Below are 16,841 nucleotides of genomic sequence, written 5' to 3' on the forward strand. Positions count from 1 at the left end.
ATATATTTACTGAGTTTGAGCAAGCTAAAAATAATACCATTTGGAAAAATTATATTATATGGCTTCTAAACTACACTACTTCCTGTTGACTGCGACAATAAAAGAGGCTAGCAGACACTGCAGTTGTGTACTTTGCTGAATAGAACATCGTGTGAATGTGTAACTTCATTAGTTTGTGTTGAGAATGAAGTTTATCATAGCTGTGTGTGCTGTTGCTATCATTTTATGTCAGACTTCTAATACTGATGGTAATGGTGTCGCTACGTAGCTACATAGTTCTACTAGTTGCGTATGCTTAATTGTATTAAGGTGTCTTTTATTCATGATGAGTTCTACAGTGCTAAACCCCACAGAGTTTGGGAAAGTAGAAACAAAGGCTGCATGACTGTTGTCTAATCTGAGTGGCTTTGACCCAATAACAATTAAGTTTGGTCTCAATGGTCAAACCTACATTGTGGTATGTATGGACTTGATTGCAACTGACCAAATGAATGAAAATTTCAAGCTGTTTTTTTTTTGTCAGTGGGAAAGAAAAACCTTTAATGATCCCTATTATTGTACAAGTGTGCACTTGATGATACTAATTGTACAAGTTATTATTTGTTTCCTCCTCTCAACTATATAGCTATTACAGTTAGTTTCCAGCAGTCCTCATACTCTTTGGTTGAAGATGCAGTTAGTTTTAGTATTTTGTTAGATCTAAGTGTACCACTGTCTAATGACTTCACTGTGACTGTCATCAGTTCAGATATCACTGCTACTGCTAATGGTACGTAATATAACTACTGATAAAAAGCAAAAAAATATGATAAAACTACATACTGTGCATACACATTAGGTCACTATATTTTGTTAAATCATGTTTGCCCTCAGGATGTTACAAAAAAAGTGTTGATATATAGATAGGTTATTACAATTATCCTTTGCCAATATGAATATACTCACTTTAGTTAGTTTGGTTTCCTAATAAACAATACCCTCTGCCATACTGATGTTAAGTCTTGTACATAAGTGATTCTGAACTACTGCAGTAAAGAGATACATTTGGCTGGTGAGCAACATGACAAAATTGTGCCAAATAAGGTAGTAATAGCAAAAATACAATTGTGACTCAGTAACATGGAACGAGAAATACTTTTATAGTTTATAGATTTAAATGAATTTAGCAAGTAAACAACACTGCAGTTATGGTTTACAAACACACACAATTCATTGCAAGACTCAAGTAAAACAGTACTCATGTATGTGTATGATGTTTCTAGATGATTATTTTCCTGGACCATTTGGGATCACATTTTCACCAGGGCAAACCAGACAGTCATTGTTTACTTTCATAGAAGACGACATTATATTGGAGTCCGATGAAGTTTTCAGTTATTCGATTGACTCTTCTTCTTTCCCAAATGGTGTTACCACTGGCAACTTTGCCACGATCAATATAACAATCTTGGATGATGAATGTAAGTAATTGTAGGCTATAATCTACAATTATTTTAACAATCGATTCAGTTGTTGTATGCATGCAGGTGTGTATGAATGTATAAAGTATGTACACTGCAACATAAACAGGTTGACAGAAAAATTGCCCTAGAATCTGTACAGGGGGCACAAATTACTTTAGTGAAACAAAGTTATGAATATTAGTTGAGAGAAACTTGTTAGTATTGTATCATTTTTTCTATGTCCACTCTAACAATAGTGTATACGTATAGTTCTATGCTACTTTGTTAACTTCATATCTGCTTCACCAGGGGCGGATCCATACTTTATAAAAAAAGAGGCTCCATTTTGGAACATGGTAATTAGTTGTATAGCTTCAGTATAGGTGCTGAGTAGTAATGAATAATCATCCTCCTGCAGTGTTTCACTGTGAAATCTTACTATAAGATGCTGGGTAGTAATTTCATGTGATTTACAGTAAAGAGAAATAATATGAGTGGTTTGCTACTATAAGTGTTTCCTATATAGACTGCATGATAAGCTGAAATTTAAAGAAAGCTTGTCAGCAGCTAATAAAGTAAAATTAAAGCTCTTCCAAAACAGGGTTCACCCCAGGTACTGGATCTGCCTCTGTTCACATCTCCCTGTATATACACATTCTTTCTCTTAGTTTAGTTACCAATTTTTGAACTTTAACCTCAGATTGATTCATTAAATGTATCAAACCTACAAATATTAGCTATAGGTATAATACATTGTATTAACTATATAGTAGTGCTGTATTTGTTTATCATGTAGCTACGACTGTGAGGTTCAGTCAGTCAAGGTTTAATGTCACTGAAAACAGAGGACCAGCGCAAGCTATGTTAGTCTCAGATGAACCATATTCCAATGAAGTTGTGATAAATGTCATTGCTAGTGCAAATACTGCTCATGCCAATGGTAAACAATGTGCCTAAAAATGTAAAAGTTGTATAGGAGACTTAGTTTATAAAACTTAAAATTACACTTTTAATTTAGACAATTTAATGGATGCACTTGACCAGATCTGTATTACATTGTATGACAAGCTGTTGTGAAGGAAAGTGAGGATGATGCTTTTTAAATGGGTTGTTTCATCTCGCTTGTTTCTTAGTTTTACACATAATCCTTATATATATACTCAAATTCCTATTTTTCTTTGTACTTGTAAAGTAGAAAAAAATTGGCGTACATCTTAAAATTTCTTTACATGCCGGATTATTGTCTTATTTCTAGATGATTTTATAGCTGGAACATACAGTGCCACCTTTCTGCCTGGAGTAAACACTGCTTTATTTGAAATTAGCATAACAAATGATGATGACTTTGAATCTACTGAAGAATTCACTGTTTCCATTGACACACATCCCGCATTTATACCTAGTGGTGTACTGATTGGTGACCCATCACAAGCTATTGTAGAAATATTGGATGATGATGGTGAGCAAATTTAGATTTGTCATACTTTTGTATATGCATGCCACTCCAAGTCACCAAAGTCACATTCAGGCTATAAATGGTTTGTACAGTTACAGTAGTATAAGGTATACAAACTACAATACAGCAACCAAACATGCCTATACATGAATGATAAGCAACTAAATCTTTTGTTTCTCAGACTGAAACTAGTTGAAAAGTGGGTCGGTAGGTAGGTATAAATAAAATAATAATAGGTGCAGGGTAATAATTTTTAAAACTGAAGTTATGGCAACACGTATAACTACGATGTTTGATAATGACTAGTACATTTAAATGACCAAGCGTCCATCCATAGTCTGCTTTTACAACTCTTCTTGTAATAACCAAGCTCACCCCAAGCATAGCAGATATGGATGGCCAATAATACATCTACACCACAAGCTCATGTGATTAAACACGTGATCTTTAAAAATGAACAAAAATATTTCATTTACAAATTTTATGGGTCAGTCGGGTCCGAGGAACAAGAAATTTAGTTGAAGTGGCCTAAGTAGAATTTGTATTATTATGTTATAAGACCATTAAATTACTGTTATAATTCTGCATGCATTGCTGGTAGCTACACAGAAAAACAATATTATACCTTGGCTAGCTTTATACCATGTAACAACATACTAGTGGCAAGTTAAACTTAAAGCAGAAACACGCAAATGTCTTTTTTAGGTGGCCAAACCATTAAAAATGATCCTCATTTCTTCATACCACTACCTAATGGAGAAAACTTGTGCTATAGTGTGCAAGGACAACCCGACTTTATGTTCAGTTTGATCAAAGACAAGTATGTACAGTTGAATGCTCAGTTTGTGCTGCCTGCCAGTGATGAGAGCCACACAATTGCCAATGTCTCTACATTTCTTGGTGATCTTGGGCTATTATTAAGATGTCCAGATACTGGTATTACTACAGCTATCCAAGTGTCTGCAAGAGATCACAGTATCAAAGTGGAAAATGAACATGTTGTTGTTGGGAACAAACCAGTTACAGTAACAATTTCTAACACATCTGTTACTGCTACTGTGTATGCTGATGTGCAAGACAAATTGAAAGATGAATCTGCTTGGCTTTACATCAACTCAGTCATTGGATTTGGAATGAAAGTAAGATTCTATAAGAAACATTTAGACATGATGATTACCAAAAGTGATGGATTAACTGGTGAAGCAGATGGATTGATAGGTAAGTGTATGTGGTCATGTATTCATACAAATGGGGTATTGTACTTGTCCATCAACAGGACAATTTATGAAGAAAATAATTGAAATTGATGAAAACTACAAAATAATGAAGATAGCAAATCACAAGCCAATAGCAGTAGTGAAGGGTCCAGCGTGGCACTTCTTAGGAACTGATGACCAGTGTTGGTATGGAGTATCCACTGATAACCAGGGGACTGGAGTGATAGAAGGCACTTATTTAGATTATGTGGTAGAAGATCTCCTTCCAGGGTTTTGACATGACTGAAAGTATTGCATTGCCTTTCTTAATTGTATAATTTTTGCATCTCCATATTCATAATGTACAATGTTAGTACAGCAGTTTTCTACAGTGGATTTTGCATTGGATTCTACTTTGGATTTTGCATTGTATGTATTTTATTACTTGACTTTAAAGCTGTGGCCAGTTTTAAAACTGCAGGTGGTTGGCTGGTTTTAAATGGGAAATGCATACGTCCATAAAATCTCTAAACACTTAGTTAACTAGTTGGCATGCAGTTGCAATGAAGCTATTCCAGATAATGCATGCAGACAATGTAGTTGTCAACAATACAACAATGGAGGAAGATTTGAGGAACACATTAAGAAGTTTAATTTGATGAGAGAAATAAATTAAATGTACGTAGCTAATTAAACAAGTTTGTATCTGAGCTGCTTTATGCAGTACTATCGTACTGTATGATACTTATGTGTTGTACATCTTAACTTTTTTACAATTTACTACAGAGATTTAGAGCAGTGGCTGAACAGATCTCAAACCTTTGTAAAGGTATACATGTACTCTGCTCTTACTAGAGTTTAGAGTACACTTGCTTAAACACATAGCTAGACTTTTAAGGCACATGTATTTTGTAAAATTTTAGAGTACACATGCCCACTCTTTGTAAAAGAATGCTAGTTCTATGGTTTCAGTAAGAATGTAAGATCATTCCACTGATTAAATCATCCACATTGTATTTGCAAGGAACAAATGGATTGAAGTTAGTTTGAGGTTTGTCCTTTATATGCTGAAGTGTATAATGTAGGGCATTGTTTTGATCACCCTTATGGTGATATTTCAATGTCATGTGTGTATGCATATAATGTATATCAGATTCATGTAGTACATGTGCAGCTCTTTACATGCACATTAGCACCAAGTTTGGTAGACACACTATAATGTGATTAGGTTACCAATCTTGTGTGCATGTAAAATGGCTTCTATCCATGGCCTGCTAATGGTTCTACTAATTGAAATGTAAACTTGTATACATATACATTTACTGGATGAACAAGCTAAAAATAATATTTTAAAAACCATTGAGAAAAATGTTTTGTATGGCTTCGTTTTGTATGTCTTCGTTTTGTATGGCTTCTAAGCTATACTACTTCCTGTTGACTGTCACAATAAAAGAGGTTAGCAGACACTGCAGGTGCACTTTGCTGAGCACAGAACACTGTGTAACTTCATTAGGTTGTGTTGAGAATGAAGTTTATCATAACTCTGTGTGCTGTTGCTATCATTTTATGTCAGACTTCTAATACAGATGGTAATGGTGTAGTTAATTATGTGCATAGTTATAGTCTAGTTAAATAAGATGTTTAGTTCTTTCTCTTATTCAGGATGAGCTCTAGACAGAGATGGGGTAACGCGTTACGTAATATATATTACAATTCACGATTCTGAGTAATAACGCGTTACTTTTGGAAATGCAGTAATATAACTTTAAGTTACTTTTGGAAACTATAATTCGTTACTAGTAACGAAAGAAGTTATATTATTACGTAACGAGTAGCTGGAAGCGAAAAGTAACGAGTAACTCTACAGCGATGTAACGAGTAACTCTACAGCGATGTAACGAGTAACTCTACAGCGATGTAACGAGTGATACTACGAGTAAAGATGAACAAGTAACGCATTATAAATGGATTTTACTGCCAATTATCCATTCCACTATTAATTAATCACCATAATCCATTAACCTTTCTTTTATAATGGTGCTCAGGTGTTGCACGTACACGTGACTGATGTGCATCACGTGACTGCACGTGGTTTATATGTTAACTTTAACTTAGCTGTCTTGTAACTTAGCATTAGTAACTTAATATTTGTAGCTAATATTATTAAGTTAGTAACTTAATATGTAATATTATTAAGTTACTCTTTATTCTAAGTAATATGTAACTGTAATATATTATACTGATATAAAAGTAATATGTAATAGCGATGTAATACTTTCATGAAGTAACTTCCCCAACTCTGGCTCTAGAGTAGGTAAACCCCACAGAGTTTGGGAAACCAGAATATCAGATTGACGGCTGGCTGCATGACTGTCATCTTATCTGGCCCAATAACAACCTTGGTCTCAAAGGTCTTACCTACATTGTGGCATGATTTCACCTGCCCAATCCCAGTGTTGAATGAAAATTTGAAGTTTTTTTTGTCAGTGGGAAACAGAAACCTTTGGTGATCCCTATTATTGCACAAGTGTGTACTTACTTAATGATTATACAAGTTATACTATTTGTTTTTCTCCTCTTGACTATGTAGCTGCTACAGTTAGTTTCCAGCAGTCCTCATACTCTTTGACTGAAGCTGGAGCTCGTTTTGGTATTTCATTAGATCTAAGTGAACCACTGTCTACTGAGCTCACAGTGACTGTCATCAGTTCAGATATCACTGCTACTGCTAATGGTACGTAATAAATGCTGATAAAAAGAAAAAAATATGATAAAACTATATATTGTGCATACACATTAGGCCACTATATTTTGTAAAATCATGTTTGCCATCAGGATTTGCAAAAAAAATAAATAAAAAAATTGTGTTGGTATATAGATGGGCTGTTACAATTATCCTTTGCCAATATAAATATGCTCACTTTAGTTAGTTTGGTTGCCTAATAAACAATACCTTCTACCAAACTGATGTTAAGTTTTGTGCATAAGTGTTTCTGAACTATAGTTGTTTATTGCAGTAAAGAGATGCATTTGGCTGGTGAGCAACTTGACCAAATAATTGCACCAAAAAAGGTTATGATTCAGTAACATGGAAGGAGAAATACTTTTCATAGCCTTTAGTTTTAAATGAATTTAGCAAGTAAAAAAAATATACTTCAATTATGGTTGTACAAACACACACAATTCATTGCAAGACTTATGCATGTGTATGATGTTTCTAGATGATTATGTTCCTGGACCATATAGCATCACATTTACACCAGGGCAAACCAGACAGTCACTGTTGTTTAACATAGAAGAAGACAATATATTGGAGTCCGATGAAGTTTTTAGTTTTTCGATTGACTCTTCTTCTTTGCCAAATGGCGCTACCACTGGCAACTTTGCCACAACCAATATAACAATCTTGGATGATGAATGTAAGTACTTAATTGTAGGTGTAATCAAACATTTACAACATATTTTGGCAATCAGTTGTTATATGCATGCACATGTGTATAAGTATGTATACCAACATACGTACATAAACAAGTTGACAGAAACATTGCCCTAGAATCTGTGCGCTGGGAACAAATCACTTTGCAAGGCATTAGTAAAATGAAGTTATGAATGTTAGTTGAGAAAAACTTGGGCATCCATTTTTCCATGTGACCATGTCCTCTCTAATAATAGTGTATATATATGTATAGTTCTATGCTACATTGTTTATAAAATTTTTTACTTCATATCTGCTTTGGATCCAGACTTTTAAAAAGGGGCTCCATTCTGGAACATGCATTGCAAATAGTTGTATAGCTTAAGTGTACGTAGTTACTGAGTAGTAATAAATAATCACTTTCCAGCAATGTTTCACTGTGAAATCTTATTAGATGTTGGGTAGTAATTTCATGTGATTTACAGTAAAGAGAAGTAATATGAGTTGTTTGCTACTATAAGTGTTTTCTTGACTGATAAGCTGAATTGGTTTACTTTTTAAAGAAAACTTGTTAGCAGCTCATAAAGTAATATTGAGACTCTTCCTAAAAGGGGGTTCACCCCAGGAATTCCCCCATCCCCTTTTGGAAGAGCCTTAATATTACTTTATGAAAATCATGGAACCCTTTAAACCTTTCCCTGGAACTGCACCTGTTCACATCCTCCTGTATATACATTCTTTCTCTTAGTTGAGTTACAGATTGATTCATTCATTAATGTATCAGACCTACAAATATTAGCTATAGGTATACATGGTATTAATTAGTAACGTATTTGTTTATCATGTAGCTACGACTGTGAGGTTCAGTCAGACAAGATTTAGTGTCACTGAAAACAGAGGACCAGCACAAGCTACATTAGTCTCAGATGAACCATTTTCCAATGAAGTTGTGATAAATGTCATTGCTAGTGCAAATACTGCTTATGCCAATGGTAAACAATTGTGCATAAAAATGTAAAAGTTATATAGGAGACTTAGTTTATAAAACTTATAAAAATTACACTTTTAATTTAATGGATGCACTTGACCAGATCTGTACTACATGCATGGTATGACAAGCTGTCTTGAAGTAAAAGTGAGGGTGACACTTTTTCAACAGGTTATTTCATCTTGCTTGTTTCATTACTTTTATATTTACACATAATCCTTATATACACAAGTACACAAAAAATTTAAATTTTCAACTAGAGTAGGGACCATAGCACATCAATAAATAGTGCTGAAACAAGCTGGAGTAGTGCACGATATTAAATCACAGTAAAACAATAAGAAGTGTTATATCCCTACTGTGCATTTCCATTATGGTATCTTGAGCACAGTAGGGATATTACACTTCTTATTGTTTTACCGTGATTTAATATTGTGCACTACTCCAACTTGTTTCAGTACTTTTTATCGATGTGCTATGGTCCCTACTCTAGTTGAAAGTTCCAAATTGTTTTGTGTGCTTGTTTGTTAACTTTTTTTGTAAACAATTATTATGACTGGTGAATTCATGCATACCGCATCTGAAATGGCGCTGCACGCCTCAGCTATATCAATTATCTTCTGAAAAGTGAAGTATCCATTATGCTTTGTTGTCAGCCATGTTCAACCCGTTACACAGCATTTCGGATCAAGAACTGTTTGAAAAGCACCTCTGTAATCCATGCATACTGAAAGAAAGAAATGGTGCCGTGCCCCAGTTATATCAATTATCGTCTGAAAAGTGAAGTATCCATTACGCTTCGTTGTTGGCTATGTTCAACCCGTTACACAGCAGTATGACTCAAGAACTGTTCAAAAAGCATCTCTGCAATCAAAATAGCCGCTATGAAAATACAGACGATTTCCATTACGAAGGGAAGCCATCACGTGTTACTGCCAAATTGACACTTCTGCTGTCAGCAAAGATGAATGGGACACAAAGGAGGACCCATGAAGAATGTATTGTACGTACTACGGTATACCAAAAAGGCACCTCTCGGACTGAAGTGACGTCGAACAGTGAAAAAATCAAGCCCGTAGCCTTAGCTGTTATCAAGTTATGCTTGTCTGAAGCATCAGTCAGTCAGTTACTCAGTCAGTAGAAAATTCCGCTAAATAACTTTTTTTTAAATTCCGTAGCACCTTGTTAAAAGCATTTCAGGCTTGTTTGGGCTTAGTTTTACCTAACCAATACTGCCTCATCATTGTCAGGGAAAATTGAGGTTGGTTTTTGGATGATGTTATTTTGTGGGCCACACCTACTCCTTTGTGGTCCCTACTATACAGTACTATCATACTGTATGATACTCAAATTCCTATTTTTCTTTTGTACTTGTAAAGTAGGAAAAAAATTGGTGTGCATCCGTAAAAATCTAAAATTTCTTTACATACCGGATTATTGCCTTTCTAGATGATTTTATTGTTGGAACATACAGTGCCACCTTTCTACCTGGAGTAAACACTGCTTCGGTAGAAATTAGCATAACAAATGATGATGACTTTGAATCTACTGAAGAATTTACTGTTTCCATTGACACACATCCCGCATTTGCACCTAGTGGTGTACTGATTGGTGACCCTTCACAAGCTATTGTAGAAATATTGGATGATGACGGTGAGCAAATTAGATTTGTCATACTTTTTGTATATGCATGCCATTTCAAGTCACCAAAATCACATTCAGGCTATAAATGGTTTGTACAGTTACAGTATAAGGTATACAAACTACAATACAGCAGATAAAAATATACCTATACATGAATGATTAGTAGAATTTGTATATTATATAAGACCATTAAATTACTGTTATAATTCTGCATGCATTGCTGGTAGCTACACAGAAAAACAATAGTATACCTTCTAAAAATGTTTGTAATAGCTATCCATTTATGTAGCAACATACCAGTGGTAAGTTAAGCTTGGCAGAAACACATCAAATGCATGTCTTTTTTAGGTGGCCAAACCATTAAAAATGATCCTCATTTCTTCATACCACTACCTAATGGAGAAAACTTGTGCTATAGTGTGCAAGGACAACCCGACTTTATGTTCAGTTTGATCAAAGACAAGTATGTACAGTTGAATGCTCAGTTTGTGCTGCCTGCCAGTGATGAGAGCCACACAATTGCCAATGTCTCTACATTTCTCGGTGATCTTGGGCTATTATTAAGATGTCCAGATACTGGTATTACTACAGCTATCCAAGTGTCTGCAAGAGATCACAGTATCAAAGTGGAAAACGAACATGTTGTTGTTGGGAACAAACCAGTTACAGTAACAATTTCTAACACATCTGTTACTGCTACTGTGTATGCTGATGTGCAAGACAAATTGAAGGATGAATCTGCTTGGCTTTACATCAACTCAGTCATTGGATTTGGAATGAAAGTAAGATTCTATAAGAAACATTTAGACATGATGATTACCAAATGTGATGGATTAACTAGTGAAGCAGATGGGTTGATAGGTAAGTGTATGTACATGTATTCATACAAATTGAGTATTACACTTGTTCATAAATAGGACAATTTATGAAGAAAATAATTGAAATTGATGAAAACTACAAAATAATGAAGATAGCAAATCACAAGCCAATAGCAGTAGTGAAGGGTCCAGCGTGGCACTTCTTAGGAACTGATGACCAGTGTTGGTATGGAGTATCCACTGATAAACAGGGGACTGGAGTGATAGAAGGCACTTATTTAGATTATGTGGTAGAAGATCTCCTTCCAGGGTTTTAATGAGACCACTAATAGTAATAATTATCATTGCCTTTTAAAATTAATGTGCAGTTTTTGTATTTACATTATATATGTGATTTCTGTGTTGGATTTTGCAAGACTAGCTACATACGAATATATATATATGCTATGGCTCAACTTTTATCCTGTGACTGGTTGTAAAACTGCTCAACCTGAAGTAAAAATGGGAGTGTCTGTAAAAATCTCTCAACACTCTAATATGCTGAGTATGTGCATTGTAATGATAGCTGTTCCAGTGATTATCCAAATACATCTGCACACAATGCAGTTTCCGGTTTGACAACACAATGAAGGATTTTAAGGAACACATTAAGAAGTTTGACTTGATGAGAAATGCATTTATGCAAATGCCCATGACTGAATTAGAGATAACATGTCCACTAGCAAGTATATTTGCAGGTGTAAGCTACTTCCCTTGTTTCACTTATTATTATTAATTTATTTATAATTGCTCTGTCATACAATGACAATTCTGCATTTTGGATTCGATTTTTACTTAATTGAATCCGAAAATTCTAAAATTTTCCGTTTAACAACTTGTGCACACATGTAGTTGACTTTAATTCTGTGGAACAGCTTGCCACTTTTTATAACTTAAAGTTTCTACTTAAGTTATCAAAGTTGCACTATCTTTGAACAATGTCACAAGACATTCTTATTTAGAATTCCTCACCTATGCAATGCCCTGCCAATTATTAATCTTGATCAGTCAATGGACACCATCAAAAGACAGCTGAAATATTTCATGCTCAATCACTTTCTGATCAATTTTGATCCTAATAATTCATGCAGTCTACATTTTCTATGTCTATGTTCAAGATGCTGATCCTGGTCTTGTGTTTCAATTTCCGAGCTTTAGCAAAGTAGAGTTGTTCCAGAGGAAAAGACAATGTAATTGTTAATGTTGAAATTGACAGTTGGAGTATTCAAGGATTTGATGAAGAATAGTTTATCAGAAATCTCATATTGATGCATAAGTGGTAAAAGTTTCAGTGAGTTTGATTAGTCCCTGTCGATACTCACTGGTAAAGTCATTCAGAATACAAATTATTTGGTTGCACATCGCTGAATTCTCTCAAGACTATTGATATCAGTAATGAGATAAGGCCGCCACAAATAGGAGAACAGTAATTTAAAACAGGTCAAACTAATGATAGGTAGAACTTGTCATTGATTACTAATGCATGTGATGATTTAAAAATACGATGGATGATACCTAAAGTTTTATGCACTTTGGATGAGATGCAAATGTAATGATTTCTCCATGCACGAGAGATTATTATTAGAAATGGTGATTCCAAGGTCCTGTGACTGTCTACCTTAGGTTACCGGCGGTGTTCATTGTGCACTTGAAAGATAAGTGTACACATCACAGTTTAGTAGGACTAAAGGATAAACAATATGTAAAAAATCCAACCAAAAAGCTAGCTGATTGATGTCTCTCTGTGGTGCCAGTTGGTCTAAATGACTCATTACTTTCATAAAGCATTTTTTGGTGTCGTTGGCAAATATGAATAATTTACTCAGAATATTGAAATGGAAAATGTCATTGATGTAGGTAAAAATAATGGAGGACCAAGAATGTTGCTCTGAGGGACACCGAATACAACAGGTAACAGCTCTGAAAAGTGATTGCTTATAGTTACAAATTGATGCCAACTTGACAAATACAAAACCCAGGACCAGAGTTTTCCAGTGATACCACAAGGCCATAATTTGACTAGATGTTAGTTGTGGGGATACTGAGTCAAAGGCTTTGCATATTATAGCTATATCAAAATAGATGGTGTCAATTTGAGTGGTACTAGAGAAAAGGTTAACGTTGTTGGTAAAAAGTAAAAGTTGCTTGGGTAAAGTAGAGCAGTCTTGAAGAGAAAGCCAAATTGAGCATTGCTAGGTTTTGTCAGTGAAACAATTTTGTTGCAGATTTGGTTGCAAGACCTCTGATGCATTGCTTAGTACTGATAAAGAAGATGATATGGTAATATTTGATAGAGTTCCAGTTTCCAGATTTAAAGATGGGTACTACAGTATCTTGTGAATTTTCCAGGAGTCAGGAATTGTAGCTACCATATTTTGAAAGACATTGAGCAGAGATGGTAAAGAGGTATAGACAGAACGGTGGAACAAGATTGTAGTATGATAGGTGATCATAGGTCCAATATAGTCAGCTCCCACAGATTTCTTTGGGTCACTGAAGAGTGGTAAAGTATTTTTGAAGTTGAGCAATGCCAGCTAGTTATCAAATTTAAAAGTTTTTGCAGATTTGCAAACAATTCCAAATATATTGAGGTAACATTTCAAGAATATTTTCGTTGTTAACTAACTCCCAAAACTTCGAAATCAGCAAAAGTTGCTCCCTCGAAATAGTTAGACTACTTATGGCTATGCTGGGTGGCAAGCCTAATCTCGCATTGCCAGACCAATACACGCCAGGCGCTTATCAATATTCTGCAAAGAGCCAAGAACAGTCATTTTGTAAGAACCCTTGGAAATTTTCTCAGTCCATTTGTAGACCACCTCAAAAGGTAGATCTTGCTTTCTCAGATCAGAGTTTCCAATACTTCAAATCTACAACTTCTACACCAACTAGATATGATGGCTTCCCTGACTGGATTCAAGATGTGCGGTCAATTTCTAATCATGACTTTGACTTCCATCTGAAGAAACTACCCAGTTGTCATTTATTCTTGGCCACCTTATACTCCAAGATACTGTTGCACTCCCACTCTGCTTGATCCCCAGTGTTGGTGCCAAGAGAAAAATATATTACTTTATAAGAAAGGGGACCCAACCTCTCCCTAAAACTTCCATCCCATTACACTGACCTTGGTCTTTGGGAAACTCTTTCATCGAATTCTGTCTATTCATTTAGAGAAGTTTGCTTTGAACAACAAATTGTTAAACCCCTCACTTCAGAAGGGTTTTCTCTACAGAGTGAATGGTACAATGGAGCATATATTCAGTACTGATTAGCTATTAGATAATGCCAGAATTACTAAGAAAATCCCAATGTTATGTTGTTTCTTGACCTGAAGAATGCTTTTGAGTCAGTCTGTCATCAATACCCCCTTTGATATTTTGCAGTACATCAAGTTACCTTCTCCTGTTATCTCATACATTACCAGCTGTTATTCAAAATTGTCAGCATATGTGTCCGGCCACAAAGACATGGAACACTACAGCATTTTCTATACACCGAAGAGTTTTCCAGGTTGATACTTTATCCAGGGGCAGATCTAGGATTCAGAAGGGGGGGTGCTAACATAATGGTTGGTTGGCTAAGAAAAGTGATGACTGGTTAATAACTAGCTATAGTGTGCAAAGCACACTCAGAATGCGGAGCATGCTCTATCTAGGGGGTCTGGGGACACCCCCCACAGAAAATTTTGCAAATTTAGCCTATTCAGTATTACAATTTGGTAATATTTTTGACTGAAAAATGATGCCACTTTGTTTAAGTGATTTACAATGCTTGTAAAGCATTGAGTCACCTCAGTGTAATAATGATGAAATGACACCATTATTCTAGAACAGTTATAATACTAGCTGTCATATAAGGGCACAGCAGCCAGTAACTAAAAAGATATTCTTTACATAAAGAATAGGAAGGGGAAGGATATGAATATCAGCTATACATGATCAATACTTGCCATTAATTTTGTGTTTGAAGTATCTTAATTTAGCAGTACATTAAATTTAGCAATTTTAGAGTTTTGGTTTTTTGCTAATTGATTACATCAATTCACGAATTAATAAAATTTAAATGGTGGGTAAATTCATCAATATACAAGATTGTGTATTGCTTGGCTTAAGGTATAGCTAGTGTGCTTTACAGTCTCATGGCTCAAACTATAATATCCAAACAGTAACAATGAAGAGAGGGCTTGAGAGGGCAAGTATACACTCACCATGCAGTGTATAGAGTACGCATACGTAGAATTTTCCAGCTAGAGGGTCTGGACTCTGGGGCGATGCTTCCTCTTGAAATTTTGGAATATGGCTATCACAAGATTGAATCTGGAAGCTATTTTTATATTGCACTGAAAGATTGTGGGTACAAGATGGATGAGTTCAATCGTAAGCAATTCTAGAAAAACAGAACTACACTTTTAAATGCTATTGGATTATAAGGCAATACATAATAGTGGATTGTCAAAGACAATACACAGAATTGGATCTTAAGGTCATTGTAGAGATTTAAAATGTACACAAAAATAACTTCAACTTTGTAGTATATATAGTCACAGACAGTTCTGTTGCTATTTCAATCTGACTTTTTACAACTATATGGCCCCATCACCACATTAATTTTTTACAGCCAGAGTCCAAAGTCACTTACATATACAACTAGATTTTGGCCACAACTAACCCCCTTATAACGTGACAGCGCAAATGCTGTGGTATCATTTGAGCTTATAAAGTTGAGCTTCAAGGGGTTTGGGAGTGCAAACCTGTATGACATTAAATTTTATTAGCTTCAATTGATGCTAGATTCAGATCAGATAAATGCAGCATGGAACTTTGGTGGTAAAGCAAAAACAAACAGTTCTCAGATACTACAGCCTTATTAACTGTATACATGCTAAGAAATTGACTGTAATTAAGCATGTCAACCCAAGCATCAAGTTTGTAGCAACAACCGAGAATATCCACTATAATATTAAACCATTTGACAAAAGTTGTTCTCAGAAAGTGATTATTATATGGCAGATGTTTGGAGCAATGGTAAGATAGCAGTGCACAAGTCAAGAAAACACACTGGCAACTTCTTGAAATAACAACAACATTATGATGGATGTTCTATTAGAGTAGTTGACTATTCTATTAGAGTATGTCGATTTTTAACAGCTTTTAGGTTTAGTCTCACACCAAACGTATAATTTGAACCCCTCTTAGTAAAGATTAGCCATTCTCCCTTCTCTTTCCATCTTTTCATTGCCCATGCATATGTATAAGATGCTGCAACATCTAGAAGCTTCCTAGCTTGCACATGGTAAAATTTTGGGTGTTTCAGCAACTCAAGCACCCCCTAAATCTGCCCTTGCCTTATCACCTTCATTATTCAACTTAACCACTAATCTATTTAGCAAGTTTTTATATGCACCCATAACTGACATTTGCTTCATGGCATTGAAACAAAACAAAGATATTCTTACTCACCATTAACAGGCAAAATCTGTTGGTCACTTAGTTATCTCGATTTGAGCCTTGTTTCATTGTTTACTGAAGTGATTAAAACGTGCATAAAATTATTTCTGTAGTACACAATTTTTACCCAATGTATTTCAATGCGGTCTTTCTCAAAAACAGAATTATGCAAACCAGTCAGGTTTTCGCTCAGTGGGTCAATTTATCTATGCATGAAAATCATAATTGTTCCTGTAAATATAGAGGCACTGCCACAGGAGTGTTCATGAATCACATGCACAGACATTATGAAAGCTATATAACTTTGCAAAGATATATGGTTTTGATATAGATTAACTCGTATGTTATAATTATAGTGTACTTACACAGCTTATACAATCTAGCAATAATATA

The 16,841-nt window shown here is 35.1% G+C and overlaps 2 protein-coding genes across 2 annotated transcripts; both read left to right on the top strand.

The window, feature by feature from the left end:
* On the top strand, nucleotides 1–4,550 carry LOC136266996 (uncharacterized). Its single transcript, XM_066062053.1, has 7 exons — nucleotides 1–248; nucleotides 626–769; nucleotides 1,263–1,460; nucleotides 2,239–2,382; nucleotides 2,698–2,901; nucleotides 3,604–4,116; nucleotides 4,175–4,550. Exons 1-7 carry the CDS (start codon nucleotides 185–187, stop codon nucleotides 4,390–4,392), a joined length of 1,485 nt encoding a protein of 494 aa, XP_065918125.1. The 5' UTR covers nucleotides 1–184; the 3' UTR covers nucleotides 4,393–4,550.
* Nucleotides 4,551–5,583: 1,033 nt separating this feature from the next.
* Nucleotides 5,584–11,371, top strand: LOC136266997 (inter-alpha-trypsin inhibitor heavy chain H5-like). Its single transcript, XM_066062054.1, has 7 exons — nucleotides 5,584–5,683; nucleotides 6,685–6,828; nucleotides 7,316–7,513; nucleotides 8,358–8,501; nucleotides 9,947–10,150; nucleotides 10,490–11,002; nucleotides 11,059–11,371. The coding sequence occupies exons 1-7, from the start codon at nucleotides 5,620–5,622 to the stop codon at nucleotides 11,274–11,276; spliced, it is 1,485 nt and encodes a 494-aa protein (XP_065918126.1). The 5' UTR covers nucleotides 5,584–5,619; the 3' UTR covers nucleotides 11,277–11,371.
* Nucleotides 11,372–16,841: the final 5,470 nt, after the last annotated feature.

Source organism: Dysidea avara, chromosome 9 (assembly GCF_963678975.1).
Source record: "Dysidea avara chromosome 9, odDysAvar1.4, whole genome shotgun sequence".
NCBI lineage: Eukaryota > Metazoa > Porifera > Demospongiae > Dictyoceratida > Dysideidae > Dysidea > Dysidea avara.

Bases quoted from the DNA above. Each gene is read 5' to 3' on its own strand.
- LOC136266996 (XM_066062053.1), top strand. From the start codon at position 185: ATGAAGTTTATCATAGCTGTGTGTGCTGTTGCTATCATTTTATGTCAG. The intron at 770-1,262 runs GTACGTAATATA...TGATGTTTCTAG, and splicing joins TATCACTGCTACTGCTAATG to ATGATTATTTTCCTGGACCA. The intron at 2,902-3,603 runs GTGAGCAAATTT...TGTCTTTTTTAG, and splicing joins AGAAATATTGGATGATGATG to GTGGCCAAACCATTAAAAAT.
- LOC136266997 (XM_066062054.1), top strand. From the start codon at position 5,620: ATGAAGTTTATCATAACTCTGTGTGCTGTTGCTATCATTTTATGTCAG. The intron at 5,684-6,684 runs GTAATGGTGTAG...TTGACTATGTAG, and splicing joins TCAGACTTCTAATACAGATG to CTGCTACAGTTAGTTTCCAG. The intron at 8,502-9,946 runs GTAAACAATTGT...TTGCCTTTCTAG, and splicing joins AAATACTGCTTATGCCAATG to ATGATTTTATTGTTGGAACA.